The sequence below is a fragment of the Glycine max genome, chromosome 1 (genome assembly GCF_000004515.6).
Source record: "Glycine max cultivar Williams 82 chromosome 1, Glycine_max_v4.0, whole genome shotgun sequence".
NCBI lineage: Eukaryota > Viridiplantae > Streptophyta > Magnoliopsida > Fabales > Fabaceae > Glycine > Glycine max.
In genome coordinates this window covers 38,228,628-38,254,135 of record NC_016088.4, presented here as the reverse complement: position 1 = coordinate 38,254,135, position 25,508 = coordinate 38,228,628, and the positions used below count along the sequence as shown (strand labels likewise).

Sequence of the window (25,508 nt, the reverse complement as noted above, 5' to 3'; positions counted from 1 at the left end):
TGTTGATGTTGATAAGGATATTGAGATGAGATGATGTTGATGTTGATGCTGATAATGACATTGAAATGAGATGATGTTGATGTTGATGATGTCATTGTGATGTGTATTGTGTATGTACATGGGAAGTGCAATGACCATGTTGGATATCCCTGGAGGGGGAAATAAAGTGGTTAAAGAGATTTGAGCAACCCTAGAGAAAGAAGGGGATGACTTATAATCTTTAACTATCTACGGTCAGTGCATTGATGATACTCATGTTTCATACTTCATATTGCATGAATATAGTATAAATTTTATCAATAAGTACTTGTAGTTTTTCATGAGAAAAAATATTTGTACTTGGGGGCATGTCACTTGATTTGGGACTTCTCAGCCTGATCACCATGGGGGGAGGGGGAGTTATCTATGCACGACATGGTGACCTCGACACTTGTTACCTAGCTTTCATAAGTGAAAGTGTCGTGTGGACATGCTTAGGCTATTTCCTGACGAATGGTATCACATTGCATTTTGAGAGTTGAGTTAGGTGCATGCATCATTCTAAGCATGATTGATTTGAATCGTCTTTGTTAAGTGTATGTTGAACTAACGAATTATTGAAAATGATTATGGTTTTTGTTAGTGTTTCTTGCTAATCAATGTCATCTAATACTTGTGTATTCTTTTTATAATAAACTCACCCTTGCAATTTTGTACCGTGTGGTTGGTACCTGTGATGATCATGACCCTTTCTTTGTAGGAGCAAATGAACAACAATAGATGATGTGGAGGGAGATTCTTTTGCTGGAGCCGACAGACCAACATAATAACGTTGAGATTATTTTGGGATAGAGTTATGTTTTGTTATCAACTTCTCTGTAGTTGGTTCCTTAATTCTTTTGATTTGGACATGTAAATATCATACTTGTATAAACTAAATTACTCTTTGTCATGTAAATGATGTATAATGGTTAATGTGTGTGTGTGTGTGTGTGTGTTCAGTTAATTATTTGTGCGTTGTTTGGTGAAAATATTGCAAAAAATTTATCCTTGTTTTCGAAATCAAATTAATTGAGTTTTCACTTAAAAATTGAAATGTTACGTCTTACAGTTAGTGATATCATAGCGACGAGACAAGTCGTTATAGAAATAACTGAACATATTTATGTAATCTTTTTATGCAAAAATTAATTTGATTTTCTTGATAAAAAAATATTTTGTAGAATTCTTTATTTTAGTATTAAATTAATTTTAAGCAGTTATAGATTTTTATTTATATAATATCCACACAAAAAATCGCATAAACTTATTATATATCACTATCAATATCATATATAATAAAAGAAAAGATAAAAACTAGAAACTTCTATCACATGTAAAAAAAAGGGGTAAAAATAATTAAACTTTATCATAAATAGAAATGCTTAAAAAAGTAAATCTAATAAATGTAAGGACAAAAAGAAAATAAATATAAAAAGTTAGAAGTTAGTGTTTTAAAAAACGCTATGTTTGACAAAACTATTTGAAAGCCGAAAAGTTAATTAGTAGCTGAAAGCAGAAAAATTATGTTATTGAATCACAAGTATTTGGTAAAATTATCTGCTAAAATAATTGAAAATGTAAAATTACATAAATGAAAATATATGTAATATTTTTATTAAAAAATTATGATTTTTTGGATAAAAATATATTTTGTAGTGTTTTTTTATCTGTAAGAATTGAAGACATGTCAAGTGGTTTACAATAACTCATACGTCATGTTCAACCAATTGAGTCAGACCCCTTTGCCTTTCTAATTTTAGTATTAAATTAATTTTAAACACTTCTAGCTTTTTATTTATAAAATTTTTTTAAAAAAAAGCTAAAAGTTGACACTTTAAAAAATATTATTTCAAGTAATGTTTTAAAAAACGTTAGAAGTTACTAAAAAACTTATTTACCAAAAAGTCAAATAAGTTTTTTAGCTAATGAAAAAAGTTAAAAACTAACTAATATGTCTTGCCAAACAAACATAAGAAACATATAAAAAACGTTAGAAATTACTAAAAAAACTCGTTTACCAAACAATCAAACAAGTTTTTTAACTATTAAAAAAAATTAAAAGTGAACTGAAATACCTTATCCATTAAGCATTGGAGTACCTTGTTGATGTTCTTCTCATTTTCCAAGGTGTATCAATATAAACGACAAGTTTATTTAAACTTAAAAAAATAGCTTTAAAATAAGCATTTTTATATAATCATTTTTTTAATTTTTAAAATAAACATAAAACTAATTTATTTTGACCGTAACAATTTAGATAAACACACTAAAAAACAAAAAAATTACTTATTTTATTAAAATAAACCCTTATTTCAACAAATAAGTTTAAACAAATCTTTCTCATTTACTACTTTTAATTACTCATAAGACAAAATTAACTATATTTTCACATATAATTATGTGACAATCATTAACCTCATCACTATTAATCAATTGGTAAACAAAAAATAACCATCATTCGACATTTCAATGACCTAATAACACTATTAACTACACGAATAATTACATACAATTACCATGTATTTGGATGGGGGATTTAGAAATTTCTAGAAAATTCAAATGCACAACATTTTAATTGTCTTGATTTAAATTCCTTTCATTTTGTAAATATTTTGTTTGGATGAGGCAATTCAATTGCTTGTCTTTTAATTTCCTTGTTTCGATAAAATAATTCAATTTCAATGAAATTCAAATTTTTATTTTTAAATATTTATTTAAAAATTAAAATTTCAATATTGAATGAAAATAAATATGAGTCATTTTTTAAATAGTTAAATATTAAAAATAAATTTAATGCTATACAATATTTAATAATCAATTTTTTTAATATTTAATAATTAAATAATCAAAATAATTTTAATGCTAAACAATTTTGAATCTTACATAATATTCTTGTAGTAACACAAAAAAAAACTTGGATTAAACAATACTCTGTAAAATATTAAAGATGAATGATATATAACCCAAATTTTTAATTTAAATTAAATTATACCATTTCGACTAAAATCCCCATATATGTAAACAAAACTTATAACACTTTGCATGTGAGTTCACGCACCACAACACTATTTCACTTGAGAAACAGAACCAATGTGTTAACCACGGCTAATCGATAAGTTTGGAGACTATGGATAGCTTGGATAGACAGAGAAATCCCCAAAATGCAACAACAACAAAAAATAAAATGATAAAAGTTAAAAAATTTGTGATGAAGGTTCAGAAGACCTTGGAAGAGAGCCTGGTTTTTAATCTGCCATCAGAATTCCAACTAGCCTAAACAAAATTTCCAGATGTTACTGAAAAAACTATTCTTTATATTTTAACTTACTATTTCCTGTGATTATTGTTTTAAAATTGTGGTATAGGTCAATATTCTAGGTTCAATTTCACCTTCAAGGTCATGCATCTATAAGAGAAGAGCATTGCATATTAAGATTACAAACAATATCCATGCAAATTAACCCTTAAAAAGTTACTGCTCATCAATGACAACATTTTATCAAGGTAATTTGTGAATAAAGCAGAAGCAAGAATAAATAGGATTGAAGAACACCCCCCCCCCCCCCCCCCCCCCCCCCCAAAAGAAAAAAACATAGATAATGATGATGGAATAAATGTCTCAGTATCTTATTGCAAGCAATGTCTGCACATAGTGTTCATCTGGAATACAATTGTGCTGCTTCTGAAGTTTCTGCACTTGCACCAAAACCATAGCAAGCAATTATCAGTATTGAAAAAGAAAAGAAAAGAAAGCTATATTATGAAATGAGTACTGAGTAGCATCACAATATTATCACTGTAAACAACATTAGGGTCTCAGCATACTTCATAAAATTATATTGTTGAAGATAACAAAAAAGAAAAAAGACACATTCAACAGTTGTTCTATGGGATTGAACAGTAACTACCAGAACATACTTTGCAAATCAGATTTAAATAAAAGGCAGAATAATAGAGGGGAGCAAAGGGAGAAATTTTAAATAGCAATTTCCAACAACAATTAAATAATCACTCGTCAAATCTCACATCTAGATCTTTAACGACTATTACTTGAAAAAAATCAGATGCCATTGGGTAAACAGAACCTACAAACTCCTAATCCTAAAAATCAAATTTCCTGATGTGTTTTGAAATACAATTAATCAGAAGAATTTCACTAACTAGTGAATTACAGACATTTCCTCACTCCATATCAAGGTTTTGAAGACCATACCAGTCATTGAACCAATAAAGGGAAGTCTCCCCAGTTTACTGCTTTCAAAGCCAGTTTTAAGTATTGTGGTTCTTAGTTAATCTGGAAGCATGACTGTCTGGCCATTGATCCACTTTTCCAGTTCAGACCAGCTTGTCCAGTTTTCAGAATCAGAACTATTCTACTTTTATAGCACTTAATGATTGAGATAGAAAATTGATAAGACTCGGACTAAATGTTTATTATTACTCAGTCAGAAAACATGCCCCAAGAACACTGTTTTCCCAAATATATATGATTTTGAGCTCTCAATTCAAAGTCTTTTTCGAATGTTACATCAGTATTAAACCCACTATTGCTTGAGCATGTTTACCAAGATTCCATTAGACGGTTACAATTATTTGGAACTATAAGCACAATTAACACAACTTCCAAGTACCTAGCCTGCCTTGAATTAATAATTTTCACTCAAAAGCAAAGAACGTGTGTCACTATTATGTATAACAGATTAGGATAACAGTAACAACATAAAAATAGAAAACTAAAATTAGAAAACTTACCAGATTCAGCTTTCCCTTGCCTGTATCAATTGGTGGACGTCTCTGTCAAGTTAGAAGAATATTAGATAGCTTTTTATTTATTATTAACACATTACAGACTTACAGGTATTTAGTACAGTATTGTATTCTAATTCAATTTTGAATTGTATGACAGCTTTCATATAAATATAATACCAACCAACTTTAGTAAATAAAACCAATACAGGAGTAGAGTAGAGTATCAGAGTCTGAAATTGTAGTTAAACTAACTTGTGATCGATTACATATTTTACAATATTTCTTAAAGACAAAAAAGATAACATCATCATCTACAACCACTTCTGCGTGCTTACGAACAACAGTGATCCAATTGAGAACCCAAAAAAACAAACCCAACTGCTTCCTCTGAACCGATATTAATTAACCTTATAAAACACTGCCCTCCCCAAAATTTATTAAGAACAGAACACAAACCAAAAACCCCAATCATAAAAAAAAACCAGCTCGATGACGTTCAATTGCATGAACCCCAAAAATTGAAAACTCCTTGATCAAAATAAAAAAAATGGCACAATAAACAATTAAGAAAAAAACAAAGAAAAGGATTGAAGAGAAAGAAGTGTGGAAAAGGAAGAGGTGATGGCATGGATCAATGAGGTGCAGACGAACCTAGAATCAAAGAGCAGAGAAAGAGGGAGGTGATATCTCGTGATGCCGCTGAGAGAGGGAGAGAGAGCTGGTGTGCAATGAGGAATTTTAATTCCTTTGTTTTTTGTGAAAATTTGAAATACTCTTAAGTTAGTATATTAAAATGCTTTTAAAAAATGACAATATTTTAAAATATATCATCCAAACAAATTACATGATAGGAAGGCATTTTAATATCCATGTTGAAATACTTTACCTATCTTAATTTTCCCATCCAAACACATTGTTAATGTTCATTCACTCTTAATCACCTATAAAACAAAAACCATTAGTTCAAGTGAACACCAGGTGTACAAAACCATTGGTGCGTTTCTATTTTTCCTTTCCTCTTAGCAATTACTAGGTGATCAATTTCTTCCGTTTGCGAAACAGACAATTTGTTTAGAAATATAAATACGAAAGTAATGGAACTGTAGGAAGCAACGTTCAACTGTATAAAGAATCGTTGAAAAAAAATGAAATTTCACTGTTACATGGGGTTTGGTGTTTGTACATATTCTTAACTTAGTCGTTCATCATGAAAATGAGGCTAGCAAATTAACACTGGTTTCTTTTCCACACCCATTTATCTAAACCTTAAACATTTTCACCACTGTCAAACAGTTCACACAATTGCCTCCCTTCACATCCTTCCAGAACAACAACATGGTAGATTTCCAGAGCTACTAATAGAACGAGTAGCAGTGACTGGGCTACCATCAAACGTGCTAAGTAACAAATCTGATTCAGGCACTGATGACACAGCCTAAACGCATGATAACACTTCCACATCCACAAAACATTAGAGAGAATGGAAGGCTTGTTACTACTAAAATTAATATTCACATACAGGGGAAATTCTACCCATGTAATGGAACTTGACTATAAGAAACGGCTACCCTTTGAACAACTTAGAATCACTAAAAGAAAATTGATAATATACATTGAGATTTGAGATTCTAAACCTAACTCTCTTGATCTGGACAACCATAGTAAATGGATTCAAGCCGGAATTTGAGCCGTACTAACTGCACCATACAGCTCAGCAGCACAGCAATACTTACCGCAAGGACTAACTAACTACATAATATAAGCAACTTTTGGATGATGGCCAAAATACATAGCCAAAACCAATACAATTTCATTCAAATCCCAGAGACAAGTATCGGGGTATACACGAAATCTTGTTTTCACTTGATGTCACCCACTACCACCAATGTAAAGATTGAAGGCATAAAAGTCCCTGATCTGATCTAAACCACCACCAAATCACCTTCGCCTTGCGACATTAGCATGCTGATTCGCTTTGCTATCAATTCTGATCCTGTCAGCATACATGGGAAGGCGAATTATCTCACTTATTTCATTCAACAAATCTTCCTCGGTGATGTTGTCTCTTATGCTTCGCATGACCTACAATGAACAGAGAAAATGGCTAAAGCCAAGCACAGATTAGAAGAGGGGAAATTAGAAAATAGGAGTTGGGATTACACCTTCCTGTAAGTATTAAACTCATTCGGAGTTGATTTGTCTGTTCTGATTCGCATAAACTTCCATTCCAGTTTGTCAAAATCCCAAGAACATTCAATTATCTTTCCAGAATAAAGTGAGGGATCTGAACCATCTGCAGAGTTCAAGTTTTCAGTAAGCAATTGCAACGTGTGAAACAAACAAAATATAGACTAGAAAATACAAACTCTAAAACAAGACAATAAAAAACTTATCAGAAAAGTGAACAAAGTCATTCACTGAATAATATTACTAAAGCACTATTCCATAAAAAAAAATATAACTTCTTATTGGGAAAAACCTTAGTCCCATATCGGCTAAAAATAAAGCCAAGATAACGTATATAAGTGAGGAGCAACCCTCACCCCATGAGAATAAAAATTGTATCTATCAAATAAAAAGTTTGTCTGACCTGTGAATTCAACCCTATTCCCTTCCAAGAGTTTCTTCTTTCCCCGTTCATAGAGAAAAAGTAGCTCACGATCACCATCAACCTGTCAACATAAGCCAACTACAAATTAGTTGGCTGCATCAAACAACAAACTATAACTGACCAAGAGACATCACAAGTGATATCCCAACACCATATGAAATAAGGTGATGATTGATGATACTACCTCGAAAAGAAAATCAACTGAATTCAGATAAGCATATTTCCACTTCAATAGTCCTTCATGAGTACGAGGTATATAAGGATCATCCCAACCCTGGTAATCAATATTGTCAGTAACAACCTCCATTGGGTTCAATATCAAAAGAAAGCAGAAAAAAACACTATGTTCATTAACAAGGATTTGGAAGAAGGAATGAACCATGTGCCTGACCTATGAGGTATTGAAAGGGATCATTGATCACAACCCACCTGAAATATGAGACCATCTGCCTCATGTGAGAGTCTTTTAATGAATTCCTTTAAAAGCTTTGTGACAGTAGAGAGCAACCAAAAGTCTTTCCTCCTCACCTAAACAACATTGCAAGCATATTAATAATGAAGCCCCAAGGGTAAAATGAAGTGAAGTATTTTATGACCAATTAAGGTTAGAGATCCATGCCCTGAATGGTTCCAGATCATATCTATAGTAAGGATTTCTGCTCTGATATATATGGTGTCGTTCGTGATTCCTAGGTTCAATCACTTCTTTCTCAAGCATCTTCCACCGTTCATAGAAGGGACGCTGCACCAAGTTTGAGCTATAAATCAATAATCATTCACGGTTACAAAAACTTCATATCAAAGACTCAAAGGATGACAAGAAATAAAACCGAGAAAATATAAAAATAAAAAATGAAAAACTATTCAAGCATTTCAAATTATAATTCATCAAACCAAGATTTTCCACAAAAGCCTCCCTCAAAATTTCACCAAAGCATTTCTTAGATAAAGTTATTTGACAAATGAAAATGTGAATTCAATACTACAACCAATACATATTGACTATTCAAACTTTATTGACCTTATTCAGAGGTTTCAAATATTTCATAAACGAAATTGTGAATTCAATACTACAACCAATACATATTGACCATTTCAACCTTGATTGACCTTATTCAGAGGTTTCAAATGAGTCACTCAATTGATGAACCTAAAAGGAACTAGACGTCCTAGCAAATAAAACAATAACAACAATAGCCTTATCTCATCCCACAAGGCAAAGTCAACTACATGGATCACATGCCATTAAGCTTGATTAAAAACCAAATTCTCAGGGATATTACTCACCATGACATCCCTTTTAATAACTTCCTCTAATGTCCTTCTTGGTCTCCCTCTAACCATTTTCACAGGAATAAAAAACATGTGGTCTACTCTCCTCATCGATGACTCTAGCGGCCTTCTTTGTCCATGCCCAAACCACTTTAATTGATTTTTTGTCACCCTTTCCTCCATAGGTTTCACACACCAATACCTCCTTGTGTATAATCATCTTGTATGTTGTCCCTTTTTATGTGACTATACATCCATCCTAGCATGCTCATTTCTGCTACACCCACTTTTTGTTCTTGTTATCACTTAAGAGCCCAACATTCACTATTATAAAGTATAGTTGGTCGTATATGATTAAACTTTCCTTTGAGCTTCATAGTCACAAACAACCCCCAATACCTTTCTCCATTTTAAACACTCAGCTTGTATCCTCTATGAGACATCTTCATTAATTTCACCATCAATTTGTAATATTGATTCCATATACTTAAAAACTGGTGGTATGACTTCCACCCAACAGTCACAAATAATGTTTTTTTACAAAGAACTCAGTCAAAATGATATGAGCATTTTTTTTATTAGAATAGACCTTGACTCTACTATTATAGCAAAATTTCTGTAGTTTCTTGTCAAAATATGAACCTAAATTAAAAAGAGAAAGAAAAAATAAACAATATACTCACATTACAGACAAAAGGAGGTGTAGTTTATCTCGCTACAATAAGTACAAAGTCAGACAATCTAGTGGGACATTAGTTTAAATTCATCTGCCAGTTTTTCAAAAGACTGAGAAATTATATAGACAGGCACAAGATCTTGACATTAAGAAAAGAATTGGGCTGCAATACAATTTTTAGTATTTTTCAACAGTGTAATACAAGTTACAGATAATCGCAACCACAAACAAGTGATTTCTCTATCCCCAATGTTGGTTCATGTATTAGTTTAAAACAGAAAAGAGATCATCCAGTATTAATTTGTGCAATTAGCCAATTACATATAAACCAAACCTCTATTACTGATACTTGGTTGATTGCCATCAGATCATATATAAGGTATCTTCTCTCCTGCTTCTGTGAATCTGGCAATGTATCAATAACCATCTCACCATCAAGTAATGTGAAGTGGTGGGTCTTCTCGCCCAAACCCTTAGAACCCAAAGATAACAATATTAGTTTGTGCATCATTAATGTAAAAAGAGATCTTGAGAGAATTTGTATATCTCTCTAGGTTGATCACTGATTTCTTATTTATAGTATAACTACAATTAATCAAGGAGCTCATTAAGAGCCAATAGATAGCTATCTTACAGCCTAATCCCAGGCTAACTTAAATCATTCATCATAACTATTGTTGGTGAAGGTATTTGCCTATGTGCTACATATAGCACTCCCACTTTATGACCAGTCTAGATCATAAGCATGAAGCTTGATACAAATGACGAATTTCTAAAGTCATAGGAAAATGCTCGGCCCAAATGAAGGAGAACACCAATGGTAAACAAATAATGCTTGGGCAGCAAAGTTCACAAAATCAGGTAGGGTGTGGAGTTTTCAGATGGTGGTGGCATTGTTGGTTATGACCAGTAATACCTTTCCATTTCTGGTGACAGTTACTGGTCATCCAAGGTAGCTCATAACTCTTGAAAACCAATAACAAAAGGAGGAGGGAGGCAGGGCAATGGGGAATAGAGTGAGAAATGCACAATCCAAATGAAGAAAGTGATTGCACACTGATCTCTTTTTTATACTTTATAGTATATAGTATATAATTATTACAACCAATTAAGGAGCCAATTAGGAACTAATCATTAACTAAGTTACAGCCTTATTAGATAACTTTTAGTGACTGCCACAATTTATAGCTGACAATGGTATTAAGAGCATCTCCAGCAGTAGTTCTTACCAGGTTCTTAAGCACAAGTTCAAGTTCTTATCCAGGTCCACCGTTGGAAGAGACTGAGAAGCCATGTTGTAAGACTGGCTCTTATATAAGAATCGGTTTTAAATATTAAAACGTTTTTTTAGAACAAAGCATGTAGGTTTTTTTAGCAGAAATTCTATTTTGAGTTCTTAGGTGGTTTCATTATTGGAGTAAAAAGTATTTGAAGCTGTTAAATCTGATGTCATAATACGACCCACCAAAATGAGTTAAGAACCAAAGAAAGGGTCCAGCTTTGGAGATGCTCTAACACGTAAAATCTATGAATTAAATTAAATCAGCTCTAACTAACATTATCAGAAATTTCAAATATAAAGTAGCACACGCACATCATTTGTACTTCTGCAAGGAAACCTCATTTGGACCCTTCGAAAATTAAAACTTCTATCAATCAAGTAACATCCATCCATTGTTATTAGCATCATATATCTTGTACCATCTGCTTTCCATGTTGCATAATAATAGCGTTGTCGTAACAATTGCAAATTATCCCTGCATGGCAACATAACCAGATTTTATCAAATTATGGAAAAATATCAGATTATTAAGGAACAGTGTTGTGAAATCAATACAACTAGTAATTTGCAAATCTTCAATAGTGCCTAAATAAATTACAATTTAAGCAACATATTTAGTTGTTGATACAATAACAAAAACAAAGAGATTTAGTTTTCGGGCACATATTAAGGAATAAAAAATAATCAAATATAATGTAAAACCAATTAAGGTCTTGAAACTCAAATTATTAAATTAACAGGGTGATAGAGAGTAAGTAATTGATAGAGTGATAAACATTATTTTTATGGCATTTACACGGTGTATTTTATGGTCATGGATTCAAATCTAGAAACAGCCTCTTTGCATACACAAGGAAAAGGTTGTGTACAATGACCCTCCCACATAGGCCTATACATTCACAACAACAAGGAGCCTTTTGGAACTAGGATACGTTAGTTTTTATAGGGTGTATGCAATGCTTTTTTAAATTATTAGAAGCATTTATAGGGCGTACTTAATGCCCTTAACCAATTCTCTTAGAGCACTTGTTAGCAAAACCCTATTTTTATTTCTTACTCACGTTGACAAAAACACTTGTCTTTTAGTAATGGCAAAAAAAGTAAAAAACTAAAAGCTTCTCACCAATTACAGTTATAAAAAAATAAGCAACAAAAATTGGGCGATAAATTGACGTCTGTCAACTATCTAAACCTCCTATGCCAAATCTGATATATTTGAAAAGAGATTACAAATGATGAAATGCCCCTTACTGCCACCCTCTTCCCACAAATGATGATACAAAAAAGTTATATAAAGATGATGGCTTCAATTTTCTGGTAGAATATGGAGGCATTTAAGAAACCATTCCCTTACCTATTTTATATGCAACTGATAGATAGGGTATAAACTAGTTAGTTATATTAAATCTTTAAACAAGATAAATGCCAGGATATAATTAAAGGTCCCATGAAAATTAACCACCAGACAAAACTATGAAAAGAAATATTTTTTTATATTATCCCAATGTCATGCATTAATCATTTTTCTAGACAAAGTAAAAAGAATGCACATTAGGAATATAATGCAAAGCACTACAAGCATATAATGGGTCAAAGGCAACAAATACAAGTACAGTAGCAAAAGAAAAAGCAGCCTACAAGTTTAACGTATAATTAAATTAACATATCAAATCACAATAAGTTTCAGATAAACAGAACCTGTTGAGAGAAACTGGGTGTGAACCTGGAAATTGTGTGTGTCCCCTGGCCTGCATACCAATAATTAGTGAAATAGCTATGCCAAGCATGGGGGATACATGAAGTAGAAAATCATTAAAAATGAAAGGAGAAAATAAAGTCAGCTTAATTATAAAATTGATCCCTTAATTATAATTAAAAGTTCAACTGAGTCTCTCGATTATTAAAAAGTTCAATCAACTCCTTTAATTGTTTAAAATACTACAATTGAGTCCCTCAATAATTTAAAAATTCAATTAGGTCCTTTAATTATTTAAAACACTACAATCAGGTCCTTTTTGTGTAATGAAATATAGAAATTTTCAAAGGGATTTCTTAGACTCAATTGTAGTGTTTCAAACAATTAAAGGATCTGATTGAATTTTTTAATAATTGAGGGGACCAATTGAACTTTTTTAAAACAATTAAAGAACCTAACTGAGCATTTTAATAATTGAGGAATCCAATTGAATTTTTTTAAATAACTAAAGGAGCTGATTGAACTTTTTAATAATTGAGGGACCCGATAGAACTTTTAATTATAATCAAGGGACCAAATATATAATTAAGCCAATGAAGTCACATAAACAGCTTTTGAAAGAATACTACCAATAAAGCCAGTGTGACAAACAAAAAGACATAGGATCACATGATAACAAAACAACTAGCACTGGAATACTTACCATCAATTCCTTTTATTATAATGTAATTGAACAAAAAATGGAAAGACACAATGAAATCATAAAACTGAAACGTTTTAATTTTAAAACAGTCCTCAAATATAAGCAATATACTCGTGCATGAAAGACAGCCATTTAAAAAGGCTTACCCCAACACCCAATTTAAGCGTTTGATAACAGAACTGACGCAATGCATCCTGCTGATCAGTAGGTATCTCATCTCCTAAAACATCATCATTTGTCATTCGTGTGTCTGTCTCATGGTTCTCCTGAGAGAACAAGAAATATGTCAAGTTTAAAACAAGTTAAATGACCAGGTCCAATATTTCTACATGAATATTGTTGACATGGAAAGAAATGAGACATAAAATGAAACCGTCTGTTTGAAAAACATAGCAGATATATACACATACACACACTAATTACATAATAACATACAACATAAATCAGCCCATACTTATTCTATTTACATTCGTTCTAACAAATACAATAGGAACTATATATTTTATATTTTATTACAGACAAATAGAGATAAAACTCAATTACAGAGATCAGAATCACTCACAAAAAAAGGGGGGAAAAAAGATAGCATACTGCGGAACTTTGAGGATCTGAACCTCCTAACCCAAAGACCTAATCTTAATCAATAACTGGATGTGCTCTCCCCAACCTTTCCATCCCCCTTGCTTCTAACCTTTGCTGCCTACTCTCCGTGCCATGTAGGGAAGGATCTTATGACCCAAATCCCTCTTCCACCCCCATATTCATATTTCCAACAAGATATAGCAATAGCAAAGGAATGAGCAGAATATTGTATATTACCATCAGACGAAAAATAATGTATCAAACTACCTAACAAGTGGGTTGTTAAGGAATGTAATTAGACAATCTGGACAGACCCAAATTTAGGACAGACTTCACAATCAAACTCTCATTGTCAGACATAAAATGGATTACTGCATTAGTTTTCTTCAATTAACATATCCAACTGCTACAGTTATGGTGCACTTGGTAGGAAAAAAAGGGACTTGAAGAATTGAATGCATGGAAACAGGCAAATGAACTTTTTTGTAAATTACAAGAAATTTTAAGACAATTTTTTATTCATAGAAAATAATTATTAGAGAAAGAGAAAAGTACAACTACAAGGATGAGAAGACATCCTCAAAAGAAAAAAGAGGAAAAATAAGTAAAGAATGTAACAAGGCTGTACAATATATCAGAAATTATAGCCCCCTTGAAACAATCATGACAAAAGTCAGAGAGAAGCCTCAAGCAGAACCCTCAGCCAAAAGAAATCTAGCGCAAGGGGGTTCTTAAAACACACAGCTATTCAACTCCAACCATATAAACCAAACAACAAACAGCATGCAGACACCAAATTTTTAGTCTCCTTGTTTCTACCTAAACCTTCAAAACAAACCAGCACATCAAACAGCATATTGGTTACTCGGAAACAGTGTCAAAGTAAAGGAGCACGTCCAAGATTCATCCAGCAAGAGAAAATAGAAAAACCCAAAATATCAAAATTCCTCATGTAAATGATCCATACGTGCAAATCAGGGCCTGGTACTCCATCATCATCATCATCTGGAACAGCTTCACCATTGAGATCAAATTCAGAAGATCTCTTCCACTCCGGAGTAGGAGGACAAACTACCATTTCAGGTTTTTTCTCATGATAAAATGAGTACAATGCATCAATGTAATCAGGTTTGTAGATTCCTGGAGGGCGAGCTTCAGAAAATATTTTTATTGCCTACAAAACGGGCCAATCAAGTATATATATTGAACTTAAGTAACATCTTAAACAGACAGAGAGAGGCAGACAGTAACAAGGTAACTCCCTAACTGACCTGAGTAACAGACATTGACATAGCACGCATTAGATAGTGGATGATCATGTATCCTGTACGATTATGCCCATGTGTACAATGAACAAGTATATACTTTTTTGAGTGCTTTTGACGTGACAAAAATTGTGTAACCTGGAAATGTAATTGCATGGTTAAAAACTAATAATTACTTAGTATGATATTATGGATAACTTCCACTGTTGTAAAGCACATGTTCTATTTAAAAGAGATAAAGGGACTGGGTAGCTTTCTTTCATTGATGTTCGCTTCGCTCTCTGTTGTTTGTTTTCTTTTTTTCATTTAGGAGGACCTCTTATCCTCCTAACTCACTTATTCTGTTATTCATGATTTCTTTCGTGTCTTAATGAATGTCTTTTATAAAAAATAAAAATAAAAAGCTAAATTTGTTGCTCTAATGAGACAGGAGAAAGCATAACTTTTTTCATCACAAAGGACAATACATCCATGGATTTATATTTATTTAGGTGTTTCAAAAGTTTTCTGGCACCAAGCAGAGAAAAGAGAGGCATAATACAAATATCAAGTGTATATAATATGAATATAAATAAATAAACAATTGAAGAAATTTTTTTTACTATATATATAAAATTAACCAACAATTATCTAGTTAAAATATTAAACTATAATGATACGTAAAAACTAAAGAGAAGTCCATATGTTACACAATGAATCTACAAAAAAAAAATCTTACAAAACTTTATTTAAAGGAAAGATGATATTTGAATACAACATGTCAAATAGTTTAGAAAGTATCAAGTACCCCATTTCTGAGGTAATAAAGAAGTTCCTACAGCTACAAGTAAACAACGTATTCCTTTTCAATCCAAGGAACATAAATAATATAAGCTAAATTCTTCTAACTAAATAATTATTGAGTAGTACAAAAATATAATATAGAAAGAAGAGACCTCATAGACAAACTGGTTCACAGATAAATTATCAGGTACAGAATCTCGCCCCCTGCATTGAATCTAAACCACAACAATGATATTCAAACGTAAGGACAAGAAAAAGGTGTCACAGTTTTAAAGACAAAAATAGCACAACGTTGAATTTGTGAGTAAAATTTAGCTACTGCAAACCTTAACATGCTTGATGCACTCTTTTTTTAAATCTGACACAGGATAGTATCGAGTGGTATTTGTCAAATCAATCACCAGACCAAGCTGCAAACCAAGAGAACAAAATGTAAAAAGCAGTAAAGTTTATGCAAAAAAGTCTTTTTTGTATGAAACAGAACATTTAAATTCTCTAAATTGTTCTGCTAAGAACAAGCAGCAGAAATTCTAACGGGTAAACAACAAGAAATATGGATCCTTTTTATTATTTTTCCTTGTTTGCTAAAAATCTAGAAATTCCTTTCATTTAGATTACTCCTGTTCTTAAAATAAAAGTTGAAGAAAATTCAATGACAAAGAAGAACAAAAAACAGAAACAAAAATTTAAATGGAGTATTACATTTTCTGAATAAATTCTACTTACTTTTCTCCCTAAAACTCTCTGTTGATGTATCACTTGTTTAAATGAGTATCTTTTACCAGGAGGAATGCAGTCATTGAACGATTCACCAAGTGGAACCTTAGAAGGTATCATGCAACAAATTTCCTGGCCAGATGAAGGGCAATCCAACCACCCTACATGTACATGTACAACCATTGTAATTTGTGACACAAAATGTACTTCAATAATCTTATATATGACTGAAGCAAATAAAAAATAGGTATCCACCCGCATTTTATAAATAAAAAACATTCATTTGAACCATTTAATCCAAAGCCTGCTTGCCCTCCCACCCAGGGCAAAAAAAAAAATGCTCAAAGTGCATAAAACATAAATTAATATATAGCCAAATTTACTCCCCAAAAAACAAAAGGTTATATAGCCAAATACTATGTGTTATCGAGTGCAGATTATGGACATTTGAAAACCATAGTAAGTATTGAATGCGTTTTATATTTTCAAGGCATTAAATGAATTATTTTTTCATTTAATAGTTTCTTTATAAGGTAGTAGGAGGAGATAGCATTACTCATATAAATATTAAAAAAATTGCAGAAATAAAATTGTAATGTAGAAAAAATAGGCATAAAGCCTCAAATAACAAGATTTAGACCTCAAATAACAATAAAATGACATCAAAACACCAATTTCAAGAGTTCAAATAATTACAAAATCAGCGGCCATGGTGATTGGGTGGAACAGTCACAGAGATCAAAGTAAAAGATAAATAGCCAGAAAGGTTGACAGATGGTCATTGCAGTTGCTGGGTGTTGGATTCAGTCACTATATGTTCTGTCTCACAAAAATCAAACACTCGTTTTTTTCGGGTATGGACTCTTTTATAAAACATTTTGACAGAGATTTGGGTCGGGTCACAGCCCCAACCCCTTTTCTTTTTCTTGATTTTAAAGGCTTTAGGGCTGGGTTCAGGTCAGGCAACAAGATACAACCCATTTCTATTCTTTTTTGGGTTTCTAACAATTTTTTGGACAGGGTAAGGATAAGGTCACATAACCCAACCCCTTTGCCTCTTTCTTCTCAAGAGAGATTCCACCATGGCCATTGCAGATGCCATGAACTCCCCATGTCTCACGGCTGCCATAGCCTGCATTAAAGAACCCACCATGCCACCGAATGGCAAGCCACTTTTCGACAACACTTACCATCCACAATACAAAATAAATCCACAAAAATAATTTGTAACAAGGATACAATCATATTGAGAAATATCTGAATTTAGCATCACTGGTTACCAGAGGCAAGCCAGCAAGTGGATCATGGAAAGAAACTCTTACCAGGAGGAAGCCTGCTTTTATCATATGATCTTTGATTCTTGGTATGAAATAGCTGATCATATCCAGGTGATTGTGACACATGTACAGGTCTATCATCCGGTCGTTCTCTCTTCAACCGTCTCTTTCTTTCTTCACGCTCCTAAAAAATAAGCAGCAACTCAGGAATTGTGTTAATGAAAAGACAGGTAAAAATAAAATAAAAAATAACTTGAAACTTATTAACATACCACAAACAATTGTATGATTGGACTCTCAAAAAGAATTATTGTTCAGGAATCCAACCAGCTCTAACTATAAATTAACATACCACAAACAATTTCAGGGGTTATGGTTTTTTTCAGTTTTAAAAAGATCTATCAAACTCTATCTGCCTATTAAGCACCTTTTTTATTTTGCTTAATTTATACACCCAAAAGAATCAGCTAAAAGCTCTCTGTAGAGAATTTTGATTATACTCTTTTTTAAACACACCCAAAAATGGCCAATATGTGAAGGAATGCCAAGATAGAAGGAAAACAATTTTTAATATTCAAAGCCTAAATTTGCTTGACTCGGATGCTCTGTTTTTTTTTTGGAAGGCAAACATAGATATATATTATTAATAATATCAAATCAGTACCAGAAGTACTGATGAATTACACATAAAGACAAGACACTAAGAGTGTCGCCTCCCAAACAAAGCAAGCCCCCCAAAAATCCACTACAAAGGATAAAATATCCATCCCAATACAGATATACAATAACCCAGCCCAATTCAACTAAAATAAGCCACAAGATTAGAAGACCATTGGTTGAAAGAAATGCTGAAGTGTTTGTCTCTGGTTTTTAACCATGTCCAGTTGAGGAATAAAGCATCCTCCATCACTTTAGATGGTTGAAAGTGATTACCCTCGAAAACCAACTGATTTCTATGCTTCCATATAGAGTTAGTCAGAGCTACCCACCAACCATATCGACAAGATTGATTTTGCCCTACTGCGAAGCCCTCACAGAATTGAATAAAGTGTGCTCTGTATTATTTAACATTTGGCAAATAAATTTGAATTACCCTAAATTCATCTCATAAATCATAGTTTCTTTATTGCAACTAGCAAGACAGCGAAATGAAGTATTTAAAGCAATTACCACCATCACTCATTAAAATAACAAGCCAGAAACAGGCTCAACTACTAACAAACTTATGCTATCAAGTCGCAAGTAACAAAAATACAAAATGTATTCCTGCTCCTGCATATGTGCAACCACATGGATTCATAGTGTTTGGATATCATACAAGAATTAATTTTATCTCACAAAATAATGGCGACACCACGAGAAAGTAGAAGCAACTCTTTGTTGCTTTGACTTCACCATGAAAAATTAATTGATTATTTTTCACCATGAATTTAATCAAAACACCCTATCACATGAATATATGAATATTTCAAAAAATGGCAGAATATTTGAGGCAATTGCTGACGCTGCTGTACTATCGACGTAGTTCCTTAGGAAGTGTTTGGCCTGACTTTTTTGGAACTTAGAAGTTACTTCAAATTTTTAAAATTGAAGTTAAAAAAAGAGCTTTAAAATTAAAGATATTTTCAAGTTAAAATTTCTTGGGTAACATGTCAATGGATTTTAGGATTTAAAAATAAAGAAAAAGGAGAAATAAAAGCCATAAGCCCCAGAAACTAACCTTTCAAAAGCTCCTTTTGTTAAAAATTTCCTCATAAAAAAAACTTTTTCAAAACCTCATTTTCTTAAAATTTTATTTCGTCCAATTTCTCCTTTTAAACTAAGCTGGGACAAATACTACCTTGACATGACAGGGTATGTGGATTTTAGCCTTTTCCAACAGCTCTAGAAAAATATATATAATTTGATATTGCGCCATGTCAGATTATAACAGAGGAGTCTACATTACAATTTGTATCCAGTGTTCACAATATCAGGGTTTGTATCCATATTAGGAAGAACTATATGTTTCAAGCTATATTCAGAAACAGACATGCTAAGTACTAACTTGGCCGGGGGAGATTTCAGAACTTTCAATTTTGGAACCTTTTGGAAAGGACACATTTCAAGATTACCACACCCTAGAAGTTCACAATAGCACCCAGTACTTTATCCTCTTCATTGTTAGTTTAACGAAGAATCTTATGATCAGAATGGCAATTATTCACAACCCAAAATAACAAACAAGACAATTAAATGAAATTTTCTCATTAAACCAGGAAAGTGTAGGTAGACATTACACAAACAACAGCACAAAAAGTGACTTTAGTGGACCAAGTCAATCTATATAAAAGATTTCACATAGCAAGCAATGAAGGTGACAAAAGAAAGAGATTTCTTAATTTATAGGACTGGGAGTATGGGCCTGGACTTAAATTGGAAGCCCAAGATTTGGGGGGTGTATGCTAGGAGGAAACAAGGTGTGGAGAGAGGAAGTGAGGTGCCTCTCCTTCTTCTCCATACAGGACACAGCGAGCTAGTTGTTCAATGCCTGCAGGTTCTCCTTATTCATTTCCTTCGCCATTAGCTTCCCATATGACGGATCCTTCGTCCACATCACATCCTAGTGAACCAAGTTCTGATTGGCTCATTGCTATTAGGAAAGGTATTCGATCTACTCAAAATTCTCGCCCTATTTACAATTTTTTGAGTTATCATCGCATTTCTCCTTCGTTCTTTCCTTGTCTTCTATTACTATTCCTAAAAATGTTTAAGAGGCACTTGATCATCCTGGTTGGTGACAAGCCATGATTGTTGAAATGCAAGCTCTTGAGAATAGTGGCACATGGGAATTAGTTCCTTTTCCCCCTGTGAAGAAGATAGTTGGCTGCAAATGGGCTAATGCTGTTAAAGTCGGGCCTAATGGTGAGTTTGATCGACTTAAGGCTCGGTTGGTTGCCGAAGGCTACACTCAGATTCATGGCCTTGATTACTATGACACCTTCTCTCCTGTGGACAGGACCACAACTATTTAGTTCTTCCTAGCTATGGCTGATATTCGTCATTGGCCTCTTTATCAACTAGACATAAAAAATGTCTTTCTTCATGGTGATTTAGAGGAGAAAATCTATATGGAGCAACCTCCTGGTTTTGTTGCTCAGGGGGAATATGGTTTCGTGTGTAAATTGTGTCGATCTCTCTATGGGCTCAAACAGTCACCACGTGCTTGGTTTGGGAAATTTAGCCATATTGTTCAGAATTTTGGAATGAAGCAGATCACTCTGTTTTTTATTGTCATACTTCACCCAGGAAGTGTGTTTACCTAATTGTCTATGTTGATGACATTGTTATTGCAAGGAATGATGCTGCCAAAATTTTCCAACCAACGCAACACTTATTCAATCATTTTTCAGAACAAAGACCCTGGCTGCCTAAAGTACTTCCTTGGTATTGAAGTGGCTCAATCAAAGGAAGGTGTTGTCATTTCACAGAGGAAATATGCTCTGGACATTTTGGAGGAGACAAGTGTGACTAATTGTAGGCCTATTGATAGTCCTAAGGATCCAAATCAGAAGTTAATGTCAGATGAAGGTGAACCTTTTCCAAATCCAGAGAGGTATACAAGGCTGGTTGGGAAACTCATTTATCTCACAATTACAAGGCCTGATCTATCATTTGTAGTCGGAGCTGTCAGTCAATTTATACAGGATCCTCACATTGACCATTGGAATGTTGTGATTCGCATTCTTAGATACATCAAAAAGACTCCAGGACAGGGATTATTGCATAAGGATAATGAAAATACCCAAAATTTGTGGGTACTGTGGTGTTAATTGGTTAGGTTGTCCCATAGATAGGCGATTCACCACTAGATATTGTGTATCCTTTGGAGGAAAAATTGTCTCTTGGAAAAGCAAGAAACAGAGTGTTGTTGCCCGATCAAGTGCAGAAGCAGAATATAAAGCTATGGCTCCTTTTACTTGTGAATTGGTGTGGATTAAACAACTTCTTCAAGAATTAAAATTTTGGGATGTTCAGCAGATGAAGTTGTATTGTGATAATCAGGCAACTCTTCACATAGCTTCTAATCTTGTATTTCATGAGAGAACTAAACATATAGAGATTGATTGTCATTTTGTTGGGGAAAAGTTGCAGTCCTATTTTGTACTATCTGTTCATTTTTCATATATATATATATATATATATATATATATATATATATATATATATATATATATATATATATATATCAGCCAAGTGGTTGGTGAGGCTCCTTTTTTGTGCATATTTTTTCATACTTCAAATATTTCAAGTATGTACAAGTAGAGAACACTGTTTTATGAGGGAAGGTTGGTGTTATCATCGAATTCAGATTGGATACCCAAGATGCTCAAGGAATTCCATGAGACTCCCCAAGGAGGGCATTCTGGCTACTATAGGACTTATAGCAGGTCGGCAGCAAATTTATTCTGGTTTGGAAAGGAGTGTTCAGCAGTTTGTGATGGAATGCTATACATGTCAGCGGAAAAAATATCTTGCTGCAGCACCAGCGGATTGTTACAAGCATTGAATATTCCAGAACAAGTATGGGAAGAAATTTCGATGGATTTTATCACGGGACTCCCAAAATCGAAGGGGTATCAGACCATCCTGGTGGTGGTGGACAGGCTGTCCAAATATAACCACTTGATTCCTTTGAAACATCCTTATTCAGCAAGGGTGTTGGCTGAAATATTTACCAGAGAAGTGGTTTGTTTGCAAGGCGTTCCAACATCCATTCTCAATGATAGGGACCCCATCTTTATCATCTCTTTAAGGCAGGAATTGTTCAAGCTCCAAGGCACTTTTCTGTGAAATGAGTACAACATATCACCCACAAACGGATGATCAAACCGAGGTGGTTAATCACTGTGCGGAGACATTTTTGAGGTGCTTTGAGGCTGATCAACCCAAGTTGTGGGTGCATTGGTTATCATGAGCCGAATATTGGTACAATACCAATCTTCATGCCTCAAGTGAAAAGTCTCCGTTTGAGATTGTTTATGGAAGGAAGCCTCCGGTGCTCAATAGGTTCCTTCCAGGTGAGGTGCGAGTGGAGGCAGTGAGAAGGGAATTGAAGGATAGGGATGAAGCCATCACAGTTAAAATACCAGTTACAACGAGCTCAAAAACAAAATGAAGACTCAAGCAGACAAAAAGAGGACTGAAAGGCAGTTTGAGGTAGGTGAATGGGTTTTTTTGAAGCTCAGACCCCACAGGCAGCTAACTTTAGGAGCCAGAATCAATCCTAAATTAGCCCCTCAATATTATAGACCCTTCAAGGTGTTGGCAAGGGTAGAGGTGATGGCTTACAAACTGCAGTTGCCTGAGACAGCTAAAATACACCCGATTTTTCATGGGTCATTGTTAAAGAAGGCTGTCGAAGATTACGGTGTGGAGGAGTCACTTCCCTCGGAGTTGGCCTGTGATGATGCTACAAGTTTGGAACCAAAGGCTGTCTAGGCCAGAAGAGTCATCGCGAAAGAGGAGGAGTCTATTGGCCAGGTGCTAGTTCAATGGATGGGCCAAGGAATAGAGGAAGCGACATGGGAGGACAAGTTTAACATCAGAAGTCAAATTCCTCAATTGAGACAAGAGAACAAGTCTCCTTTTGAAGGACCGGGTATTGATAGGACTGAGAGTATGGGTCTGGACTTAAATGGGAAGCCCAAGATTTGGAGGGTGTATGCTAGGAGGAACGGGGGTGTGGAGAGAAGAAGGGAGGTGGCAATTGGTGTAACCAAATTGTCTAAGGCATGATTCAGGTATTGGGGTATATAGAGAATGTTTAGGAGAGAGAGAGAGAGGATCATCAGGGGAATTTGAGAATTCTGTCATGGACAGAGGGCAACAGCCTCTCTGTAGGAGCTGAGCTCTGTGGCAGTAGGATTGTTTTCCTACTGTATTGCTTGTTTGTCAGAGAACAATACAAATATTCCCTTGCTTACATTTCATTTTCCCTATTTGCTTGGTCTCTAACATTAATTAACTAAATTAACCAGGACCTAATTCCATTAGATGTGATGGTAGCTGTTCTGTTCAGCATTAATATCAAATGTTCAAATCATTATACCAGAAAAAACTAGAGGGATCATGAGATCGGGCAAATAATAGTGTATGGATAGTCTATGATATATTCATGTATCTGCTATTCAAGCATTAAATGTTCATATCAGGAAGCATCAATTTATTTTACACCAAAACAAAGAAAGTATAGGGAGTTTTTTATACTGTCTGGTCATATAAGAATTTTTGAAGCATCAGTTTATCCCTGGTAAAATTTAAAATAAAAAAATGGGTCCCACCATCATGCAGGTTGCAGGCTGACGTCACAATCTGCCCTAATGAAACAACGTAATGAAAAGAATTTCACCAGTTTATCCCATAGTTTGGGAAACAACCGTCACAGTAGTCCTAGCCCAAGGCACCAAGCACATGGCCAACAAACACTGTCACTGTCATGATGCTAAAGAGGGATAAAAAAGACAAAAAAATATGAAGGGTACCCGGCGTGCTATATCAGCTCCAGTTTCTATGCGTTCTTCAGGTTCATGAAACTCTTCAACATGTATCTTCTCCTCAAAGATATCTTCATCTTCCTCTGGAACTGGCGAGGCATTCAAGTCCATAGAAACTATCATCAAGCATCAAGCAACAACATTCACCCACCACGGTATAAACCTCAACACCCTACAGCAACATTTGGTTTGTGTGTCAGTGATTACAACAATCCTTTAGCCTGCACCATTCAAAATCAACAATCCCATTAAACCAGCAAGCCACAATTTCCACCATTCAAAACTTTACCAGCTTATAGTCTACAACAAAAAATGCAAAATGGCATCAACTAAGAAATGCTCAAGCAATCATGAAAATCAACAAAATTAATAAAAATAACCCAAAATTCAAGCTTCTTCCAAAAAACACTAATTACCCAAACACCAATTTTCACAGTTTAAAAAAAAACACGAAAATCCCACCTTGCTTCGTTTTCTCTCACATCCTCCAAGCTCCTAGGAGCAACAACACTAAAGCAGAATCAAAACTCTCACACATCAAAATTCTCGGAAGCGTCAACTTTAAAAAAGCAAGGGCGGGGAAGAGTCAAAATTCACTAACCCGAGGAAGCAATCGACGAGGAAGGAGAAGACTCAAAACTCGGTTGATCACAGACTGTGATGCAATTCGCGCGAGGATTGGAACCCTACAATCGTGGTTAGCAGAGGAGCGAGAGTGAGAGTTCGCGACGAAACCCTAGAGAGAGAAAGTAGAGGTGGTGGAGAGAGGAGGGGTTTGTTTGTTGGTGTTAGATAGAGAGAGAGAGAAAGTGAGGTTTGTTTGCTTGTTGCTTTGTGTTATTAATTGACGAATGAGATGAACGGAGACATGGAGAGAGAGAGAAAGAGCGTTTAGCACTTAAGCAGGAAGAGGGCCGCAGACGAAGAATACGCGATTCGTACCTACCTAGGTAGCAAATAGGAGTGTAGGTGGTCTCATTGGGTCAGTTTAGTTTTTTATTTTTCAATTTAATCTAATTAATTTAATTTGATTAACAAAATAAAAAAATTAAATTTAATTAAACTGGATTAGTTATTAAATTGGTCAATAATTTTGAAATCCGAACCGATAATAATAGGTTATTAATTGAATCATATGACTCGATAATATAATGTTATATGTTATTATTATATATATTTATAAAATATAAATGTTATAAATATAACATTTGTCAATAATATTTTAAAAAGTGACCTCTAACCTAGTAGTAAGGTGTCTTTGTGCCAACTACTGATTATGAGATAAGTCTTGTTTTGTTCTGTTTTGTTAATTTATTATATTAAATATGAATATGTAAA

The 25,508-nt window shown here is 33.9% G+C and overlaps 1 protein-coding gene and 1 long non-coding RNA gene across 6 annotated transcripts; both read right to left on the bottom strand.

Annotated features, from left to right (window-relative positions):
• Positions 1-3,627: 3,627 nt before the first annotated feature.
• LOC121175233 (uncharacterized) lies at positions 3,628-5,404 on the bottom strand. The gene is made up of 2 exons (XR_005892464.1): positions 4,774-5,404; positions 3,628-3,712 (listed from the first exon to the last, which is right to left on the bottom strand). It is a non-coding gene; the product is annotated as an uncharacterized lncRNA (long non-coding RNA).
• Positions 5,405-6,241: 837 nt separating this feature from the next.
• Positions 6,242-25,120, bottom strand: LOC100776633 (mRNA-capping enzyme). Of its 5 annotated transcripts, none has more exons than XM_006573271.4 (19): positions 24,772-25,120; positions 24,633-24,680; positions 24,159-24,391; positions 17,680-17,818; positions 16,367-16,518; positions 15,967-16,050; positions 15,793-15,855; positions 14,864-14,995; positions 14,560-14,766; positions 13,157-13,276; positions 12,310-12,359; positions 10,924-11,086; positions 9,664-9,801; positions 8,001-8,123; positions 7,811-7,909; positions 7,566-7,655; positions 7,361-7,442; positions 6,933-7,063; positions 6,242-6,852 (listed from the first exon to the last, which is right to left on the bottom strand). In XM_006573271.4, exons 3-19 carry the CDS (start codon positions 24,291-24,293, stop codon positions 6,709-6,711), a joined length of 2,052 nt encoding a protein of 683 aa, XP_006573334.1. In that variant the 5' UTR covers positions 24,294-24,391; positions 24,633-24,680; positions 24,772-25,120; the 3' UTR covers positions 6,242-6,708. The 5 variants fall into 5 exon arrangements, with proteins under 5 accessions (XP_006573334.1, XP_006573336.1, XP_003516935.1 ...); XM_006573273.4 differs by having other exon boundaries at positions 24,159-24,342; XM_003516887.5 differs by lacking the exon at positions 24,633-24,680.
• Between the last annotated feature and the right edge of the window lie 388 nt (positions 25,121-25,508).

Coding starts and splice junctions, on each gene's coding strand:
- LOC100776633 (XM_006573271.4), bottom strand. CDS start 24,293: ATGATAGTTTCTATGGACTTGAATGCCTCGCCAGTTCCAGAGGAAGAT. Junction 16,519..17,679: donor TAAAAGCAGGCTTCCTCCTG/GTAAGAGTTTCT, acceptor ATGTACATGTAG/GGTGGTTGGATTGCCCTTCA. Junction 14,767..14,863: donor TGTCAATGTCTGTTACTCAG/GTCAGTTAGGGA, acceptor CCCGTTTTGTAG/GCAATAAAAATATTTTCTGA.